The sequence below is a fragment of the Camarhynchus parvulus genome, chromosome 4 (assembly GCF_901933205.1).
Source record: "Camarhynchus parvulus chromosome 4, STF_HiC, whole genome shotgun sequence".
In the NCBI taxonomy this organism is placed as follows: Eukaryota; Metazoa; Chordata; class Aves; order Passeriformes; family Thraupidae; genus Camarhynchus; species Camarhynchus parvulus.
Window position 1 is genome coordinate 62,049,581 of NC_044574.1, and position 21,386 is coordinate 62,070,966.

Genomic DNA, 21,386 nt, shown 5'->3' on the forward strand with positions numbered 1-21,386 from the left:
GTCCAGGGCAAGCAGTGTTTCCTCCTGCCAGAGCCCACCAGGCTCCCAAATGCGAAGCAAAGCTGCTATTCCCATGAGGCAGGGCGTAAATCCCCCCAGAACTGTAGTGTAAGCATGCCCGGGAGTGACCCTGCAGCTGCCCCTGCTCCATGGGCACTTCCACCTTTTCAGGGATGGGACCTCCCGCCTGCAAAGGCGCCACACAAGAAAAAAATCTGACTTAAAACCCCCTGAGCTCTCAAAGTAACCATTGCAAAGAGCCTCCAAAGAGGATGGATGGACCCCAAGCACTGGGATCACTCTCACCTTCACCATTCCCACAGGGAGGGGTTGTGCCAAACCTGGATCTAGAGGTTTATGATCTCCATCTAAAATTATTTCTAATTGAAGTGAGTTCTTGGCTGATGCTTGGCAGAGAGGATTAATATGTGAGTGGTTCCCACCAGGTTCTCTTGGGATCTGGGTCACCTTGGAACACCAAAGGGTGAGGGGGAGGGAGTGTGCGTGACCAAACTTGCGTAAGGTTCAGTCTCCTTGCAGTGAAAGAAGGAAGCAGAAATATTCAGCTGCATTGTACAAAATTCTCTTTTTATATATATATATATATGTATATATATATACACACACACAAAACCCCGTAATCGGACAGATTCACCAGATTGAGTTTTTTTAAAAAGTTGCTTGTAGAAGGGTGTTGGATTTTGTTTTCTCTACTGGCTTTAGGCAGTGCTGTTGCTGGGGAGTGGACACCAGGCACCGTGTTTTGGGAAGCAAACAGAGGCAGTGAGCAGCAGGGAAGGGCTTGGAGCCTTTCTTCCAGGTATTGCCTGCAACATGCTGGGAACCGAGGCTGGGAAAAAAAGCACCATCCCCTCACTGCTCCTGCTGGGAAGGGAAAACCAGGAGGGAGCCACACAGGAGAGGCAGGTAAACATATGCATTGACTGAAACATGAACAAAACTGGGGTTTTTTTGCGCAATGTCTGTTAAAAAACCATTTTTGAGTTAAAAACCACGCGGCGTGACGAGCATTGGGAAGTGCAGCAGAGAAAATCCAGTGGAACACCTTGGTGCAATGGAACACTTCCATGGCTAGAAACCCAAGTGAAATCCAGCTGGAGCAGCTTACATTTGCCAAGGTTTGGGTTTTCCCATCCCCATCCTCTCCCACCCCCACATTACAAAACATTGGTGCTGGGTTTGGATTTTTATTACTAAATGGGCTTCTCTGCAGTTCACAGACAGTCACGGGCGAATCAGAAATTCCATTTTGTACAAACAGCTCCAAAAATATTGGGAGTGAAGTATGGTTAGGAAACACTGCTCACGCTGGGACCACCGTGCCTGGAGGAACAGGGGGAGTAGAGCATCCCCCCTCCCCAAAAAACATACAGCAGCTGAATACAGAAAGGTAATGTCCACAGAATTAAGTTTTTCATGCTATTCTACTTTCCAGTGCTCTCCAATCCATGTGCCATGGCCAGGTAGGGAATGCTGAGGTATATTCCAACAGAGATACCTGCACCCAGAGGAAAATCCATCTCTGGAAAGGGATTTCTTTTTTTTTTTTTTTTTTTTGTTTTTTTTTCTGGGTGTTTGTTTTGTTTTGTTTTGTTTTGGTTTTGCACAAAGCAAGTGCTATGCAGGACTTTCCCCCAGCTCCCACTGCTTCCAATTGATCCCAGGCCATAGATGACACCCCCATTTTTTAGGCACTTTTCCAAGGGAGTTGTCACTTTGCTGAACCCATTTTTGCCTTCTGGCCCACTCCACCCCCTCCCTGGCCCCTAGTCAGAGTCAGGGAATAGTCTCTCCTCTAAGTCAAATTGATTTTTTTTCCCCCCTATGGAAAATTTCCTGTGTATAAAATGACAAAGGAAATGTTTAATTAAAGAGGAACAGCCTGACTTGGCAGTTTTGCAAGACAGAAGATGGCTCTTTTGTATTTAAAACTAATTTCACAATTCAAATTGGACTTTTTTTGAAGTATACGAATAAGACATAAATATAGGCTTATCAATCTGCTTAAAAATTTCATTCACATCATGGAAAATGCTTTTCATTTATTAAAAATATCACATTTGGAGACTAGAAACAGTAAAGTGCATGAAAAGTTTCAAATAGAAATTCAAGAAAATCTTGTAGCAGCAAAAAAGCAGAATAAAGAAAAACTTAAAAACACAGACACGACCTTTTCCTATCACTGTGCCTTTTTTTTTAACATTAAGCAGCCAAACAACTTGGTTTTTTTTGGTTTTTTTCTCCAGAAAATTGCGTCATGTTTAATGCCTCTTGAGGCACAAGGTTTTGAACTGGCCACCCAGAGCATTAAAAGGAAAGAAAACAAGGATTTCCAACACATCCAAAGAGCATTAACATTTGGGAAGGAACCAGCAGCTTTTTACTTCAGCCCTGACTGACAACAGCTCCCAAACAAATTGGAACCAGGAGGATTTAGAGCTCGAATTTGATCACAGATACTTGGCTATCTTTGGTTTTCTGATAGTACTGAGATGAGGGGCAGGGGCATGCTGCCAATCATTTATAGTCAGGTAATTAAGTGCTTTGCTAATGTGCAAAATTTATGTCAGATGCAGAGTTGAGTCTCCATTTTGGATTCGAACAAACAGTATTTCTAACATTCTTTCTACAATACAAGCATCTCTAGTTTTGTTTTTCTTTCTCCTTAAAAGGTTGGCTCAATTTGCCACGTTCTGAAAAAAAGCATTACCTTGAAATATGTTAAATGCAAGTTTTTTACATCTCTTTTGTCCATTTAGAAGTGCAGCTTCCTACTGAAAAGAAAAAGCCAGTTTAAAGTAGAATAAAAAAAACCCCAAAACACAAACAAAAATTAAATTAAAAACCTGGAAAGGGGAATAATACTTTGGTTCCAGCCCTAGTGCCAAATGATACCGATGTGCACCAAAATGTGCAAAAATCTCTTCTCAAACACATAAGGAAAGGAGCTTGAAGAAGCAGCTGAAGGTTGGCCATACTTCACTCCTATCTAGAGGGATTTACAAGTGTACAGGTCCGTGGGGCGGGCGGGAGCTGCACTCACTACCTGCGGGAGGGCAGGTGCACGCCGTTCACCAGCGGCAGCAGCGGCGGCTGCAGCTCCAGCTGCGTCAGCAGCGAGAAGTGGTCCGAGGGGATGTGCGGGTGCGGGCACCCTGTGATGTTGTTGTCCACCAGCCACTGAGGGTCCAAAGGGCCCAGCACTCCCAGCACGTTCATGTGAGTGTTGGAGTAGAAAATGTAGTCAATCACACCCTGCGGAGAGAGGGAGGGAGAGAGCGTGGTGAGGGCAGGGCCCGCCCTCGTTAACCCCGCGGCATCCGAGGTCAGGGAACCGAGCGGGGATCGGGGCTTACTTTGAAGTCGAAAGTGTAATTGGTGTAAGGCATCAGGTTGTTCTCGTAGGCGCTCTTGAGCTGGAAGCCGTGCGTGATCCTGCCCTCCGAGGCTCCGTTCTTGCCATTGCCGCTGAAATTCATCAGACACTCGTTGTAACGCAGCTCCTTGAAGTCCTTGTGGTTGTCAGCTACGATGCCATTGCTCAGGTATTCCACTACACCTGTGGGCAAGGGGAAGGGTTTAGGGTGCTGCTTTGAAAGACAGCTTTGGGCTATTAAAAACCAGAAGGCCACCAAGGCACCAGGAATTCAGAGTTAGCAAAGCAACCCCTCTCATTAGAAAGCCTTCATCAGGAACTCGCTTCTTTCCTACTTCTTATTGCTGCTTCAGGCATGGTGTTTATGTAATGATTTATTTAAGATCTAACTGTGCCTTTCTACACTTCTGCAGGTGCAGCCAGCTCTCCTGGAGTGTCTAGCTGAGCATGAAAAGCAGGCGACTCAGCCGGAGGACTCACAGTCTCTTCAGCCAGATTTCCAAAGGCAGCAGTTCCTAGGAACTGCTTTCATCGATGCCTTCCCTGGGCAGTGCAAACAACCCCCTCACCTTCAGAGGAGAAAGTGGACCTGAACATTCTAAGAAGGTAAATTAAAAGTCAGGCCTAAAAGCCAGCCTTACCTGAGTCAGGCAGTGAGTTGAGATCCGCACACAGCACCAGAGGGATAGAGTTGGGATCTGCTGTCGGGCTACTGGGCCTGCTCGAGGCTTTCTCCAGGATGTTTTTCAGTTCTGAGACGAACATCATGGTCTGGATGAGTTTCACATCTGAGTATTCGGGGTCCCAGTGCATGTGGGCATTGGCCACAATGAGCAGCTGCTTGTCCACGTGAAGCGATTTCATACCTGGACAAACAATGTTAGCAGTGAGAGGTTCTGTGTTCCTGCTTGTTCATACTCGGGGTGCAGCTCCTCAGGGCTCAGACACAGCAGCAGATGGGTGTGTTTTCTTTGCTTAAACCTGCTGAAATGCCTGTAAACAACCCAGGGAGCTCCTTCCAGCCTCCTCTGAAGCCATGAAAACCCCAGCCATGGAGACAGAGCAGGGTGATAGAGCCATAGAGACACAGCAGCTACCTGTGTTGGAATTGTCTGCTGCATCTGATCAAACTTAATGAAAATGTGACAGTCAGTCAATCAAGAGGCAGGAAAAGATACCTGATAATCTCCTCCTTCCACATCAGTACACTAGCACTGACATCTAATCACTGGGAGAGGGTGGAAGGAGTCAATCCAGGGGAGGAAAAGAGAGTTGAAAATAGAAGTTGAACATTGTTGCCAACTACTGGTAAGAGCAAATGTGTGTAAACACAGTGACCTTGGGAAAGCTGAGCTGCTCAAGCAGAAATTAACAGAGTAAGTAAGCAGGGATAGAAGCCTGAAAGGAGAAAAGCAAATGCTGGGCATCGTGCTGTGAGCACAACCAGACCATGTCATCTCTGCCTGTCTGAGCACCCATAGGCTGTGTTTGGCTGCACTAGCAATGGGAACAGCATGGATTACCTAGGAATAACTCGTGCCTGTCCCTGGAGCTGAGTAGCAGTGAGGACACCAGTCATACTCACTTGCTCCAAATAATTCCTTGTGCACCTCTAACACCACGGCGACCCCGATGTTGTCCTTGGTCATCACTCTGTTCAACATGGCTTCTGAACCCTCCGAGTTGGCCATGGCCACCTGGTTGAACTCCACCGTGTGCTTCTGCACCAGAGTGAACCTGGGCAAAGAGGGGAGAAGCACAGTGAGCAGCTGTGACACAGCCCCTGTGGCAGTGTCCCCATCTGAAAACCATCCCTGTCTGCTCCCACAGGCTCCCTCTCTTCCAAACCACTGGACACAACCCGAGAGCTGCGTTTTTCTTTTGCGGTGAAAACTCTGAGAGGCAGCTCAGGCTTTGGGACACTTCCATCCTAATGACTGGGAGCTGTTCTGAGGTTTAAGTGTAAATTTTGGAAGCTGCTGCCGCCCCTTACTTTTCTGTTTTGAAGAATATGGCGCAGCCATCCACATGCTTTTTCTCCTGCTCCGACATGATTTTGGCACGTGACTTTGGAGAAAAGAATCCGTCGTATCCCCGTTCTTTCAGGGCTGGCAGGAAAAGGGTGAAGTATTGCTCCGTTTCCACCTCCTGCAATTGTACACAAACACCTCAGACTAAAGAAGTGAAGGAAACCCTTCCTTGTGTCTGCCCAGGCTAGCAGGCAGAAAAGCTGCACTATCCATGTCCTTTCCTAGACCAATGGCTTGCTGGGAACAGATGTGCATTTCTGCATTTCCTGGAATCCCTCCCACAGGCAAAGTGAGAGGTGTATTTTGGATAGCAGCAGACCACACCTGGTGTGTTTGACACTGGAATATGGATATACAGCTTGCATTGGGAAGACCTGGAATTTGCTTTTGAGCAGGTGACTATGGTGCTCCCAAGAAAACATTTAATCCTAAAGGTGGAGGTTCACGTTTGCTGTTTCTGATGGAAAATGCAGTTTTACTACCTGAAGACTGATGATGTCTGCATCACAGTTGACGATTTCTTCCATGATTCCCTTTTTCCTGTACTCCCAATTGAGTGCCCAGGACGGGCAGTAGCCATAGAGCTGCCGGGTGGCGTATTTATCACACAACACATTGTAACACATGACTGTAAATGAAGCTGCAAGGAGAGAGAGAAAAGGAAAGGTTGTCAGCCTCTGGAGATTGTCTCTTTGGCTTGGACAAGAGTGACAAAGCCCAATGTGGAAAAGAAATGCCCAGCATGCCATTCAAATGTCAAAAATGGTATTTACAGCACAGCCATATGGTAATTTTTCTAGTACAAATGAACGAATTGCTGTTTTCACTCTGATCCAGGAAAATGAAGCCCAAGGTAAGTTTCTCAGTGTGTCACCTTGTGAACACAGATTTACCTGAGGGCAGAATTTGGTCTCGCTCTTTTAAAGTAATCCATGGCCTTGGAGGCAGCTGCTCTGGATGAACTGCAAAAAATTAAACCAGTGATTAATTCAGAGTTTCTATTTGTAAGTTACAGTTCCTAAGTTAAAGTGATGACTGAACAATAATGTGTTTTGCATCCCCAACTCCCCGAGTGTTCAGGGGAGGCAAAAATCATTTAAATGAGTAGCTCTAGTAAGAGAAAAAATGTCATTTGTAAGATTGGTGACTATTTCTGTCTCTTCTTCTCAGATTTAGAAGCACCACCGAAATACTCCTGCACATTGAATAATCTGCTGAAGAAGGAGGGTAAATCCTGGCATGGCTCAGCCATCCCTTCTCCAAGAACCTTGCCCTGCATCCATCATTCCTGCAGTGCCTGAACCTGGGAGACATTGAGTGGCAAAGCAGAAGGCTCAGTTACAGAACCACAAAGCAGGACTCAGGTCAGGTACTGGATGTTCTTAATGGCTTCCGTGTTTCTTAAGCTAAATTTGACATTCTGCTTGCATTCAAATGATTATTTCTGGTGGGGAGAACCAAAATGGCTTCAGCAAGGCAGACTTTGCCCTTGGCTGGTAATTGAAGGGTTTCAAACAGAACAGAGAGAACATTTGGCTGTAACACAGAAGACCCTTAGACAGTACAATCAGCCTCTTCCACTGGGGGGGAGGGTGTGTTTTGGGATATGACTGGAGCCACCTGACAAAAACACTGTGGCAGGGAAGGAATACTCTCCCTGCAGTGGTTCAGAGTCTTGTTTTAAAGCAAACGCTACTTTTAAAGCCTTCTTCCACCAGATCCCTTGGGCTGTACCTGCTAGATTGTCAAGCATGTAGTTCAGTAGCTTTCGGGTTCCGTCTGGATCCTGGTAGAGGCTGAGAATATCTTGGGATAAAGGATTGCCTGTCAACAGCACAAAACAACAGCAGGGGGATCAGCTGCCTGCCTTTCTTGAGGCTTTCCACCCAAAGAAAATCTCCCAGAATGAGAACAGACAAATTAACTCAGCAGGTTAAAGGGTTTATTTCCCTGACTGCAGATTTGAAATGAGCTCCTAAGGAAGTTTAGCAGCATTAAGAAAGAGAAGCATTGTTCTCCCAATTGCCTGGTCATTTTTCCTACCAATTTAATGTTTAAAATAACCTGTAAGAAAACCTTGAGGTAACAGAGGAAGGTTTTGAGGCCAGCCCCCCTCAGGATTCCTGAGAACTCGTAGGAATATGGAATTGGGAAGAGCTCACCTTTCAAACCCAGGGTTTGCAGCTGGAAGAGCCGTCCAAGTTCATAAGGCAAAACCCGTAACAGATTGTTGTTTAAAAGCAATTCCCTGCAGCAAATGCAAAAACACTCTCGGTGAGGATTACTGCAGAACAAACTCCTAAGGTGCTGTACACTGCTCGTCCTCAAAGAGAACACTTTTCACCCTGAGTTTTATTATGGAAAGCTATGCCAATCTTCCCATGTCAAAGCAGGACTGAAATAGATTCATTAGGGGGGAAAAAGCCACAAAGCCCAAGATGAAACCAGGGATGGAAACAGTGATATATCAACAATCAGTGAACCCAAAAGTAATTATTAGAACCGAAGCTCTGCATCAGCCTGGAGTTTTTCAGGATTATTTGAAATAACAGGCACAGGAAACAAACTGAAACTCTCGGTCCCAATCCCACGTCAGAGATTTGTTGGGAAGTTAACCAGAATAATTCCCCTCACCTGAGAGACACCATGTTTCCTAGTTCTGCTGGTAAACTTCTGAGTTTGTTGGATGACAGATCCAGGTAAACCAGATTGTGAAGCTTGGCAATATCAGGTGGAATGCGAGTAAGGTTGTTGTCATTGAGGTGCAGAGCAGTCAGGTGTGTCAGTGACCACAGCGACGTGCTTAAGCTCCGCACTCTCCCTGGAAGAGCAAAGCAAGGAGCTTAAACACCTCTTCAGTCTGGACCCCCTCGGGATCTGGAGTGGCCTGGGGTACCAGCTGTGGGAATTTAAACCCCAACCAACTCACCCGAGATCTCGAGTTCAGCCCAGTGCGACTTCTTCCCGTTGGCCACCTCTTCCGCCGACATGATGGTGTAAATTCTGCGAGGATCTGGAGGATCATATTTTTCTTTTGGCATCCCTGTTAGTCTGAAACACCATCACAACTGTTACTGCACAGCATTCCTTCCTTTCTGTCCTGCCATGAGCTGACCTTTCCCAGGATACCCTGCAACACCACAGGGTTTATGCACAATACCAGAGTTTATACCAGTTTACCAATAGCAGTAGTAAATACCGGAGTTTATGCACAATAACTGTGGGGCTGCCAAGCAGGGCTCACACCTGGGCAGAATTCCAGGATGGAGAAGAGCATTTCATCCTAGGAAGTTGGGGTTTCTGCAGTCACCTGCTGGGTTTCCCAGTTTATCCCCCATAACCCATGGATTTTTTTGCTGTGCAGAGCCTGCGGACAAGATCAGAAGCATTCTGCTGTTCCTGGATTGCTCCTCCTGTAGCTTCCACAGGGAACCAAGGATTGAAGGGAAGGCTCTTAACTTCAGCTTACAAAGTCCCACTTCTCCACTGCACTACACTCCAGTTCACTGCTCAAAATTGCAGTCTGAGGGGGAATTAGCTCAATTTTCCCATTAACTATCCAGCTTTTGTGTTCTGTGCTTTTTCATCCTCGGGATCAGTGAAGACCTTTGTATTCCTAATGGCCCAGAAGCCACAAAGAGCTCAGGTAAAGCTCCCATTTAGCTGTTCTGGGGCACAAAGGGCTCCAGCCCAGTGCAAAATGTGAATATCAGAAGGCTAAGGAAGAGCCTGTGCATGCCAAATTCATCCAACTGTCCTGACTGTCAGACAGGAGCTCTGATGTCCCATTCAAGAACCATCCACTTGCCAGGGGACACAGGGAGAGGTTTTATTCCATGCCTCCCTAGGCTGTTGTGCTGAGCAGGACTCTGTGTGTGATTTAAAAACACCCGTTTGCTGTTGGCTGATCTTTTCCTCCCCAGACACACAAAATCCACAAGCCTTGATTTCACACAATTCCAAAGCAGCTGCTCCAGAGGATGCAGCTCTTCCCTCATACAGACTCTCCTCCAGCCAGCTGCAGCAGCTGTGAAGCTCTTCAAACAGCTCCAACTTGAATCTGAGGTAACAAGCTGAGGGTTCTGTTCAGCAAGTCCAGCTAACCCAAGATGCCACTTTCCCTCTCTGAGGGTCAAGTCCTGCAGTGTTTTCCAGCTGATGCTGACAGCCAGACCAGCGTTCTGGCACAGGGCAGGAGCTGGCAGGGCTGTCCCCTGCCAAGGGTCTCATAGGGCTGCTGCTTCCTTCCCTGACCAGGGCCCAAGGGAACTGCAGGGGCAAATGTGAGCCCCACATCTATTTATAGCCCCCTGTGATGGCCAGGTGAGGTCACACGGCCAGCAGAGCTATGGGATAAGAGGATTCTGTGCTCACACTGCCTGGCACGGGGCCATGAAGGGAACCGGTTACTTAAGGGCAAGGGATTACACCTGGAATCCTTCCATCTTCGCTCCAGAGCCCCAAATCACAACAGCCTTCCCCCCTCACACGAGCAGGCTGTGCTTTGGGAGTGCCAAATGTCTGGTGCTTGCATTTTGCTGGATTTATCTTCGCTCTTCAAGTGCTGGTGTGAAAGTGGGGAGCACTCAAACTCCTCACAGCCACAAGAGCCCTATTCCACCTGCCCTTGCTGCTTCATCTGTCAGATCTCAAACTGATCTGTACCTCTACGGCACCTGGACCCAAAACACAGAAAACTTTGCTGTCCAAACCCAGGATTTGGGTGAGTGCTCTGTGATGAAGTCCTTAAAACCACGGTGCTGAGACCACCTGAGCCACCCCCTGCCCATCCACACCAGCCCAGAGATGGCCACTGAGCCCCTGACACCATGTGAAAGCTCCAGGAGTGCTCCCTGGCAGGGCAGCCAAAGAAATGATGTTGAAATCCAGAAGTGCTCTGCCATTGCAGAGCGATGTGTGGCCATCAGGGGCCTGCAGAGGAGAGAGCCCTGAGCTGGGAGGCAAAGGACATCACATTTTTCAGCTGTTAGTCACTTGAATATTGCTTTGAAATCGTGGTGAGTCAAACAGGCAGCAGTGCCATTGCCACAGTTACAGAGAGGGGAAAACAAACCTAATCAAATGCACTTTTTTCTCCTTCTTCTGCATCACAGCAACATTGAGCAAGACTTGAAAGTCACCATGTGTAATTTTGTTCTTAGGCAAAAAATGGATTCTGCCCAACTCCTGCCATTCCTATCTCCCACTCTGCTTGTCCTGGAACTAAAACAATATCCAGAAATCCCAACCTGGTTTTGCGCAGTCTTCAGGGAGCTGCACTGAGTTCCCTGGATCTGTTAACTCCAAAATCCAATGTGCATCAGTGCAAATTTTGGCAGGCCTTTCTCCTAAAGGCTCCCCTTGGAAAACTTCTGAAGCTACTAAAACTTGCTCTCTGCTACAGATCCAGCCCTGATTTTGTGTACATTAAACACAGAATCTCTTCCTCATTTTGTGTAAATTACAGAAAACCTGGAGATGAGGACATCAGTGCATTAGTAAGAACAATATTTATAAACTTTGGGGGTTCTTAATGGAACTCTGTGGGTCCAAAAAAACCCCGAGGGGACTGGCAGAGCAGGATTATTCAGTTGCAACCCTAAGTATGGTCCTGGGTGAGCCTAAGCTGCTTTCTGAGGTGGATATAAAAAGGGCCAGAGGCAGGTACTGTGTTCCCACCAGTAGGTCTGTGCTTGCCTTTTCCTTGGACTTTTGGGGTTTTATGCTGTTTTATTTGCTGGGCTGTTCTTGCATGTATGTATGAGGCATGCAAATGACTATCATTTAAAGCCTGGAGAAAAGAAGTGAGTACTTGAACACTACTGAAGGTGTGAGGAGTGTCAGAGAGCAAAGGCTGAGTTACTGGGTTGCAGCAGAGGCTTTAATATGAAAAAATGTTTTTTGGGCAGCAAACAACAGGAACTTTTGGGTTTCAGACACACAGTCCCTTCCCCAAAGGGTGCAGAAGATGCATTTCTTAAATTACAGCGCCCATAAGGTGTTTTGTTCAAGTTGTTTGATACCTCAGTGCCTAAAAGAGGAGGCAAGTGGAGAAGAACTGTGCCTGCCTCCTGCTGCAGCCCTGTGTTCCTGGATGTTGGGCACAGCTCCACCCTCGCCTGCAGCCCAGTGACATTCTTTGTGACTCTTTCCTTTTTCCCCCAGCCTCTGTACACGGGTGAGTCAAGCTGCCAAAGCATTTTGGAAGTAATCCAGCAGGCAGGCCTGAGTGGCTCTTCCTTCCTGTGAGCACAGCCCAGTGTCCATGCCCTCCCATCTGCTGATCCCTCCCAGCAATGAGCCACGCCGTGGGCTGGCAGGGCGTGCACGTGTGTACACACACGTTGTCCAAGGCTGGGCAGCTGGGCTGGGAGCTGGGCACAGCACCCTTTGGATCTCTTCATCCCCATGGCCATTTCTGTGCTTGGGAATCAGGCCTGAGGGGCTGCAAAGGCTGCTTGTCTGCACTGCTCTGCTTTTAGGGGAGTGTAACAAAAGTCACCCCATTTTGGCCTCCCCGAGGAGAAGAGAAGCACAGCCAATATCACAAACACAAAAACTGGAGTTCCTCCTCTGTGGGGCAGGAAAACCAGGTGATTGTTCAAGGGTATGGGAAGGGGATTCAAAGAGACCTGCCAATACTGGGGTATGTACAGATGTGTCAGTTTAAGGTAAACTATTTGCTGTATCACTATATACAGCATCTAGTGTGCATAAATCAGCAAGAAAATATTGGAGAATGGGGAATTCTCATGGTCTTTGGCGTGGATCTGAGCTTTTGTCATGGTGCTTTCCTGCAGGACCATGTCCAACCACCTCTGTGTACACTGCCTCTCCCAGGAATTCAAGGAGCACCCTGAGTCTGCCCTCCCAGGTACTGTCTTTCCAGCTTCTTACTCCAAATACCCTGACTGGGAATAGAGATTAGCAGGGAATCAAATGTAAATGCCTCATCATGTTTTTTTAATTGTAAAAACCCAGACAATTAAAAAACCATGTTTGAGGAGATTTGAAAGAATCCCTGAGGGAAGTGTGACATAGAGCACAGGGAAATTCAAGTTGAGACTAGAGAAAGGTAAGAGGTAAGCAGGAACCTACAGCTGGCAGTAAATTTAGTGGTGCTGGGGTTCCAGGGGGCTCCAGGTTATCTGTCTGAGCCCAGAGAAGCACAGACAAGTCATAGAAGCAAACAGCAAAAGCCAAGGGGAGGAGTGGGAAGGGAGGGAACGAGCTGTATTTGATTAATTCCAGAGCCAACTGGCACTCACTTGATGGAAATGCTAATTGTCCCACTGACATACACCCACTAGTTATTCCCCTCATCTCCTCTAAATGAAGCAGTCTTCTCTTAAATCACAGGTAACACAAGCACATCCAGGTTTCCACCCTTCCTTTTCCTCCAAGTCACACCCCCACTTACAGGACCAGCTGAACTATTTACTGTATGGAAATCCTACACAGCATTACACAGCTGCTTTTTATTGCTGTGCTTGGTTAAGAGTCAGCCCTCCCTCCAAAGGAACAGTTCCTCCCTGTTGGAAGCAGCCTGTTACCTCTCAGGGTGTGCATGACAACTCCTGGAACCCACATCAGGTCTGCAGGTGCCTTTTACACTTGGTGCTTCCAGAGCAGCTCTTGGAGCAAGCACAGGGCAGGCTGCTCCCCAAAATAAGGCTCTGCTTACCAGAAATGCATGCAAGGGGCCACTGTAGGGCAAGAAGTGTTCCCAGCAGCCAGCCTGTAAATAAATGTCATCAGAAGCCCCCAAAGGGCTGCTTTAAGCAGTGTGCTTGTTTATTTACACAACTATCTTGCACTGTTTCAGAGAAATGACCCATTTGCAATGCTGCTCCATCCCCTGGGGAGTGCTGGGCTTCTAATGAGATCCAGGACAGAGTGGCTTAAAGGATTAGGAGCTGAAGTCACCAGGAGTCTGGGGAAGGAAGAAGCCAGTGCTGGATCAAGACAAAACACCGTCCTGGGCTATGGGCATGGCAAAAAAGCAGCCAAGGATGGCTGCAGCTCAAAGCAGGAGGTTTTCCTGGGACTGGGGAGACAGAAAATCCCAAAGAGCACGAGCACAGTGAGCTGGCAGTGCCTGGTGTGCCAGTGTCCCTCTGAGCCAGGAGGGGAAGGGCTGCTCTACTGACAAGGCTGAACTGACACCCATGCAGTCACTCAGAAATGATACAGAGCCTGCTCAGGCTGTGCTGAGAGCCAGCACTGTGCCTCACTCAACTCCTCAGGATCAATACCTGGAGAGGAGTCAGCTATTGACCTGGATTTTGAGCAAAACTCCACAGGAATTATGAATCCATGCACACTGAGGTCTTCTCAATGAACCAAGCTTAAGATACAGCTGGAATCATCAATACCCTTTCATCCTTCAAAGCAAAGTTTGTGCTAGGAGAAAAGAAATGAGATTATTTCCATGGCCAAGGCGTCATCTTCCCTTTTCAGTGGGAGACTGCCAGCACTTCCACAAAATAAGCAAAGCCCAGCAACACATCAGTTACTCTCCCTCAACAATCCAAAGAAAATGCCACCGAAAAACTCAATTCAAACAGCTTTAGGGTTACAAGGTTTGCCTTGTTCAACCACAGGTAAGTTTGGATGAGTCAAAGCTCAAGATTTTAAAAGGAAGGAGGAGAAAAAGGAAAAAAAAAAGCCAAAGGAAAAAGCACACACTGATAGTGGAAACTGTTTTGCAATCACTGGCACAATAAATGAGCCTTTTCAGTCTGAACAGGCCCCAGGATGCTGCACAGTGCTCAGAGTAGCGGGGCTTGTATGCTCAGAAAAGAGAGAAGGGATCTGTTAAACTCCCCCCCGAGTTTATAGGAATAAACCTTCTTCTCCAGAGGCTGTGTTTAAATGTACTTTGCATTTTTAAAAAAAGTTTGCCTAATAGCCTGAGCGAAGCATATTATTTGAATATTGAAAGATAGTTCAGCTGCTTCTGTATCTGATTATCCCAGTCTTTCCCATGAGCATTTCCAGCTTACTTAAACTTCCAACCAGAATCCCACACTGGTTTGGGTTGGAAGGGACCTTTAAGCTCATCCAGTTCCACCTCTGCCATGGGCAGGGACACCTTCCACTGTCCCAGGCTGCTCCAAGCTCTGTCCAGCCTGGCCTTGGGCACCGCCAGGGATCCAGGGGCAGGCACAGCTTCCCTGGGTAACCTGCTCCTCGGCTTGTGTGGGTTCCTCTGTTCAGCCATGTAAAGGGATTTCACCTAAAGCCAGGGACCTTTGGCAAGTGTTGCTGTAGTTTTTCAAGCAGGTTGGTTTTCTGGTATTTCTGAACATACTGGCAGGTGAGAGGTTAATTACAGAGCTCTCTGAAATGAAGCTGAAGCAGACAAATGCAGTCCAAGGCCTGGTGCTACCTCCCCTGCTGTACAGAAGTGGAGAGTAAAGGAAGAGCACAGACACAGTGGGTAGGTCAGGAGGCAGGTAAGGATTCAGGAATGCTGGAGCCTTGTTGACAGCCTGAGGTTTTCAAGCAGGTAATTTTCCAAGCAGAAAATACTTGTGAGTTATACTCATCTCCCCACGTCCAGGGCTGTTTTGTTCAGACCTGCAGCTGCCATGAAATAAATGGCCAATGACTTAAAACAGAATTATTCCCCCTTTACCTGCACAGGAAGCACCTGGGGGTTCCTGGAGCAGGTAGAAAAACACCTTGCAGAAAAACACCTAGTCTCAAACCTCCTGGTCTGTCCAGAGGTCTCAAAATACCCATAGATGTGCTTCTCTCATGCACTCCAAACATTCCTAGTTCCTCTGGTGCACTCCATTGCTTCCCTGTCTTTTGCTCCAGACTGAGGAGGAGGGGGAAGAGGCTCCTTGCACAGGTACAAACATGTCCCTGGAGACTGACCGTCTCCCAGTGGCAAGATGTGACTTGGATGGAGGAAAAAAAAGGTAAGCCCAGCTCTTCCTGGCACCTGGGAATGTTCTGGTATGTGAGAAGTCATCTGGTCCTGCTTTCCTTTTGCTTTCTTAACCTTCTAGAACAAAAAGGGATTCAAGGAAAGGCGTTCACAAATGGGAATTTTGCCTGGGCAGCCGTTCATCCTGTGCTAGCTCCTTCCCACTGCCAGGGCCAGTTGTAAATTAATGCAACACAAGAAGTAGAAATTGAATTTTGAGCTATAGGGGAAGCAGGAAGAGCAAAGGATATTCTCCACATGTCGAGGCTGACTCAGGATAAAGGACTTTTTTTTGGTCTCATACACCCCCCTTGTGATCTCACACAGGATGGGGATATCCAGCAAAGCATACAAAGTATGCTTTCTGCTTTCCCCCTTTCTCAGTTTTCCTGGGAGCATCCTATGGAGAAAAAAGCTACAAATCTGCAGAAGGAAGGCTTCAGCCCTCTCTTTAGATGGTCCGTAAATCCAGAGCCTTTTGAAAGGGCCTTTAGATTAATTTCTTAGAAGGGGGAAAAAAAAACCTGAAAGCAAAACTAATTTGTGATTAGAAGGCACAAAGATGTTCACTCAGATGGAAGCATTCCTGAAAAGCGAGGGGAAAACCACCCGAGCAATTCATTCAGCTGCCCTAAAGGGTAAACAGCAAACTTGAACACCAGCCACAAATCCTGATTATTATTAACAGCTTGACCAAAAGCTTATGGGTTTTGTACTTTCCTTTGTACTCCTGGAATCTGATGAACTTAAAAAAATGTGTTTGACACCAGAGCAAGGAGGAGGCTGCCTCTGCAGCAACACAAGGCTAAACATTCCTCCCTCTCCTGCAGCCTGACGAGCTGCCTCAGCCCAGGAACTTTTTCTGCCTTTAAAAAATCATGTAAAATGTTTAATTGGGCCTTCCCTTCCAGGCCATTGGAAGCAGCAGTGTGGGGAGCTGTTGACCTGGAGAGCTGATTGTGGAAGGGCCAGGATGAAGGAGCTTTGCTTTGCATTCCTGTTCCCAACATAGCCTCTGCAGAGTACAGGTGCGTACAGAACCTGGGAAGGGGAAAGGCCCACGGGACAAGAGCTGCCTCCATAAAAATTCCTGCTGCTCCCGGCTGGGGGCACAAGAGGTTTCCCTTTATGCTTTGTTTAGGGCGTAAGGAATAATCCAGATTCAAATCAACAGGGATGGTGGCAGGGTGTTCTGAAGGATTTGTCTCTTCATGTCTGAAATTTCCCAGCCCTCCAGCTGCAAGTGGGGGGAACCAAAAACTAAACTCCTTCTGAAGGGAAAATTTTAATTTAGAACATGCACTTACACCCCAGCCTTCATATCCTGCAAATCTGCATTTGGAGTCCCACAGCCCTTTTATTCACATTTTTTTCCGTCTTTCTCAGGAAAACCACCAAGCTCCTCCCCAGCCAGGCAAGCAGAATGGGGAGGACAGCACACCCCACTAATGCTGAGCATAAATGGTGCTGTGCAGTCCTAAACAGCACTAATGACTGCCCTCAGGAAATGCCAGAGCAGGCGTGAGCACACACCACCTACAAACTGTAGTTAAATTACTCCCAACAGCTCACTGGGCTTCTCTCCTCTCCCCTGGTGTGGGTGCAGCTCCCAAAACCCCTGTGCTGGCTGACTGCGCCTGACTTGGAGCTACAATTGCTTGGAGCTGCTTTTTGTTGGTCCTGGAGCATTTTTCTAAGTGCTGGTTGAACATCTGCCCCTCCAAGGGATAAAATGTGTTCCTTGTAGGACAGCACACAGAGCATTTCTGCCTGTCTTTAATTCTGTCTGCCATGACCACCTGCCCAGTTGCTTCCTGGGGGTAGCTGAACACTCCTAAAGCTACATCTCTGTAAGGAGATACCCAAGAGACTGCAAAAATTGTTCTCCTAAACAGGATTCCAGGAAGATTTTCTTCCAGTGCTCCCTTTTACTCAGAGTAACTTCAGTTTGGTTTTTGTTTTTGTTTTGGGGGGAGCGTGGATTTTTTGTTTTTTCTCTTTTTCAACTCGGAGAGAGGAATTTTCTCCCACACAGCCACACAGCAGTCCCCCAGTCAGGCTGAGCACCTTGCCACTGGAGGTGGGTGTCACGTAGCCCTTTTGTGAGTTTACTGAGCTGCCAGCAGAGCCAGTCAGCAAGTTCAGCTAAAGGCCTTCCACAGTGCTCTCTGCATCCAGCCCCGAGATCTGAAGGCACAAATGGGACCAGAAAATCCTGTGCATGTCAAGTTCTTTTTGCCCTTTCCTGCCAGACACTTCAGTTTACTTTAATTTGAACTTTTTTGGGGCGGTCTTGTGGTGGGAAGTTTGATGACAGCCCCGAGGTGCACAAAAGTCAGGGAAGGAGAGCAGTAGAATTCCAGAAATATTGTCACCACCTAGGGATCTTGATAAATAAACCTCCTTTTTTTTTGTTTTTTGTTTTTAAATCATTACAGGTGAGATGGAGAAGCTGCACAGACAAATCACTGGAAACCCAAAGAATTAATCAGAAGGTGAGGTTACACCACACTGTCACTGTAACAAGCACCCAAGCCTTGACTACAGCCTGCCGTCAAGAGAACCACAGAATCTGGACCAAAAAAATATTACAAGAGGCTTAGCATTTAATGCTCTAAAGCACTAAATCCACAGCAAATCCTCCTGAATCTAAATATGCCTAAGACATATTTTAACTTATTTTTTTAAAGTTTTCACAAATGCCATCTTATGCTCCCAAAAAACTAAGCTCCACTGTTACTTTTGCTTTCTCAGTAGTCTGCAAATCAGGTTACAATCCCGTGCCTCGAGTGCCCTTTTGGTACTCCCCGAACCTCTTTCCACTAAACAGTAAGCAAGTAAAAAGTAAGCACTTATTTGGATTTATCGCCCCTTTTAAGCCCAAGTAACCCAAAAGTGTCCAGCAGATTAGAGCTGATAAAAGCAGAATTTTTGGGGGTGATTCAAGAAAGTTTGCCTGGAAATTATGCAAGTTACTGATGGATAATTTTATAATCTAAAACCTTGGGGAGGGTTTTAATAAGAAGAAACACATCCCTCCATTTGTGCACATTGGCTCAAACAAAAAAGCCAGTGGCTGCTGTGATCTACCTAACTCTAAGTTTTAATTCTTGGTGGTTTAGATTTAAATTAAGTAGAGGCTTACCCAGTGTGGAAATTAATTAATTTTTCTCCACTGGTGCTTTTTCATTCTCCTAATAGAGTCCACACACATACCTTGGGATCACTTTCTGGCTTTTTTTCTCCCAGGACTGGTGTGAAAGCTAAACTTGGTCAAAACCACGACTGTTAATGGGAAACAACAAAATGCTCCCTGTTTCTCCCACGGAATGGAAGTTTTATCCCATGGAAAGAGAACAGCCAACAAGAGAATTCCCACTGCAAATGTGATGGGGCTCCTACAGATTCTGGATGGGAAGAGGATGGTAAATACATGTGGAGCAGCCATCCATTTATCTTTCCTTTCCTTCCCAGGCAGGCAGCTCCATTCCTGGAAGGAGCACTGCTCCCAGGGCTGGGGAGAAGCACCCTCGAGGCAAGGCAAACAAGCTCTATCAGTGAGAGTGCACTTGTGCAGATAACTGTGCTCCTCCTGCAGCTGGGCTGCTGCTGGCACAGCTCTGGCAGTCACGGGTCACGCTCCGGCACGGCACACACAGAGCTGTGCCAGCAGGAGCTCGTCCTGCTGGGTGGGAAACTCCACAGCCACTGCAAAGTTCTGCCTTCTCCATGCTGCAGCCAGGGTGAGTTTGTCCAGCAGGCTGCTGGTGGGCAGTCTTAGCCCTGACACGTTAGGGACTGGCCCTCCAAGGGTGCCACAAAACTAAACTTTGCACAGGAACACCTATGGACTGCTTACAGTGAGTTTTGTCCTTCAGTTAAATGCACAAAAGAAAGGAGAAAGAGCCCCTGTAGGAAGAGATAAAAGGGAATAAATTAAATTGTGCTGTACTTCAGCACTCAGAGCAGCCCCCGCTTTTAATAGTAAGAAGGGAACAAAATTGAAAGTGTTTAGCAGGGTTTGTTTAGCAGACAGCAGAGCACTGCAGAATTTCCACTGCTCTGTGAAACCCTACAGGCACACTGCAGCGGGGCCTTTGGAGTCACCTCCAGTCACCTCAGGAGGAGATCTGGTGTCTGGGCTGGAGCTCAAACACAACTTGTGTTTGGGTGAACCGACACCATCCTGCAGGTTGGATCACTGTTCCAGAGCACGGAGCAGTGAGATGCCAGCAGTGCACGCTGTCCATCTGCTCCAGAGCCAAATTCTGTAGTCAGGCTGGAAACACCTCCCTCGGTGGGCAGGGAGCAGGGCTCCATCCAGGACACTGGGTCAGGCTGTGGCACAAAGCAAAACTCAGCGTCCTGCCAGCCTGGATCTGCTGGGAGGCACCACAGCCATGTCCATGGATGCTGCCCTCCGGGACAGGGATGTGTGGCAGGACCATTTCCCTGTTTTTCACAGAAATGAAATCCCTGGCAGGCCATGCTCCGCCTTCACCAGAGCTCTCTGGCCCTCCAAACCGGGACACAGGATGATACAATGATTCTAGGAATTCCCTGGGTTGTGAGGAATAACATGCTAATTTTTTTTCTTTTTAAAAATAAGCACATTGCCATAATTTTCATTATCAGCCATGTCTACACACCATGAACAACTCCTGGGTGGGTGTTTGCCGCTCTGGGTTAGCTCTGAGTTTTGTGGGGCAGCGTCACATTTTAATTGTAAAAAATTCCCTGCTTAACCAAGGCCGTGTAAAATCTTTATCAGCACGGCAACTCAGGAGAAGTTGTACCTCCCCAAAACAAATACTCAGCCTATTCAAAGTTTCCAAAAGGGCCCGATAAAAGCCACTGGTCTAAAGATTTCCAGAAGGTCAGATAAAATGTGGCGTGGCGGGGAGCAACAGAGCCCTCCACCACCACATTGAGGAGGAGCACTGCAGTTTAACAAGCGAGCCCCAGACTGGAACCAAACTCAGTGTTCAAGTGCGTACTTTCATTTGCGAGCACCATGCCTGGGCTGGTAGCCCAGGTTTTATTGCAGGTGACGCTCCTGTCACCCTCCTCCTACCACGGAACTGCTGCGGACCACGGGAAAAGGTGGTGAGACCAGCATCTCCCCAAAACACCCTAGGCCCTAAAGTACCCTCACCCCAAAGACGCCGTCACCCCAAACCCGCTGGGGGTCACCCACAGTGCCAGGCCGAGATGCCACCACGGCACGTGGCGGGGATTGGGGCCAAGCCTTGGCCCCGTGGCCGGGATTCGCCCCACGGCCACGCACCACCCTCCAGCCCCAGTCTCCTCGCGGCTGGGATTAGTCCCGGGGCTGAGGTTCACCTCCAGGCTGGGATTCACCCCGCAGCTCACCCATGGTCAGGGTTTACCCCATGGCCGGGCTTTACCCCACGACCGGGATTCACCCCATAGCTGGGGCTCACCCCATGGCCGGGGTTCACCCCACGACAGGGATCTGCCCCACGGCTGGGGTTCGTCCCACGGCTGGGGCTCACCTCACGGCCAGGGTTCACACCGGGGCCCGGCTTCACCCCACGACCGGGATCTGCCCCAGGGCCACGGCTCACCCCACGGCCGAGATGCGTCCCCCCGTGCCGGGAATCGGCCCCACGAGCACGGCTCTCCCCACGGCCGTCCCCCGCGGCTCCGAGGCGAGCGCGGCATCCCCTCGGGCAGCTCCGGCTCCGGCCGCAGCGCGGCCGCGGCCTCCGGGGCTGCTCCGCGGTGCCGATCGCCATCTCCCCGCGGCGGGGGCTGCGCCCGCACCCCCCGCACCCGCGGCCCGGCCGCGCCGCTGCCGGCGGGGCCCGACATGGCGGCGGGGCCGCTCCCGCCCGCTCTCACCTGCATGCGGCGCGGCGGGGGCGGCGGGGCCGGCGGCGGCGCGGCGGGGCGGGCGCACACGACATGCGGGCGGCGGCCCGCGGGCAGCGGGGACGGAGCCGCGGGGCCCGGGCGGCAGCGGCAGCGGCAGCGGCGGCGGCGAGGAGGTGGAAGGAGA

At 48.6% G+C, this 21,386-nt stretch overlaps 1 protein-coding gene across 1 annotated transcript; it reads right to left on the reverse strand.

Annotated features, from left to right (window-relative positions):
- Positions 1-1,554: 1,554 nt before the first annotated feature.
- Positions 1,555-21,278, reverse strand: CNOT6L (CCR4-NOT transcription complex subunit 6 like). The gene is made up of 12 exons (XM_030947978.1): positions 21,230-21,278; positions 8,357-8,478; positions 8,062-8,248; positions 7,590-7,675; positions 7,162-7,251; positions 6,321-6,389; positions 5,910-6,067; positions 5,391-5,545; positions 4,983-5,134; positions 4,039-4,263; positions 3,378-3,580; positions 1,555-3,276 (listed from the first exon to the last, which is right to left on the reverse strand). The coding sequence occupies exons 2-12, from the start codon at positions 8,466-8,468 to the stop codon at positions 3,064-3,066; spliced, it is 1,650 nt and encodes a 549-aa protein (XP_030803838.1). The 5' UTR covers positions 8,469-8,478; positions 21,230-21,278; the 3' UTR covers positions 1,555-3,063.
- Positions 21,279-21,386: the final 108 nt, after the last annotated feature.

Excerpts from the sequence above, each read along its gene's own strand:
- CNOT6L (XM_030947978.1), bottom strand. The coding sequence starts at position 8,468 with ATGCCAAAAGAAAAATATGATCCTCCAGATCCTCGCAGAATTTACACC. Across the intron at positions 8,249-8,356 it reads GGCTGAACTCGAGATCTCGG|GGAGAGTGCGGAGCTTAAGC; the intron begins GTGAGTTGGTTG and ends TTGCTCTTCCAG. Across the intron at positions 4,264-4,982 it reads CAAGGAATTATTTGGAGCAA|GTATGAAATCGCTTCACGTG; the intron begins GTGAGTATGACT and ends TTGTTTGTCCAG.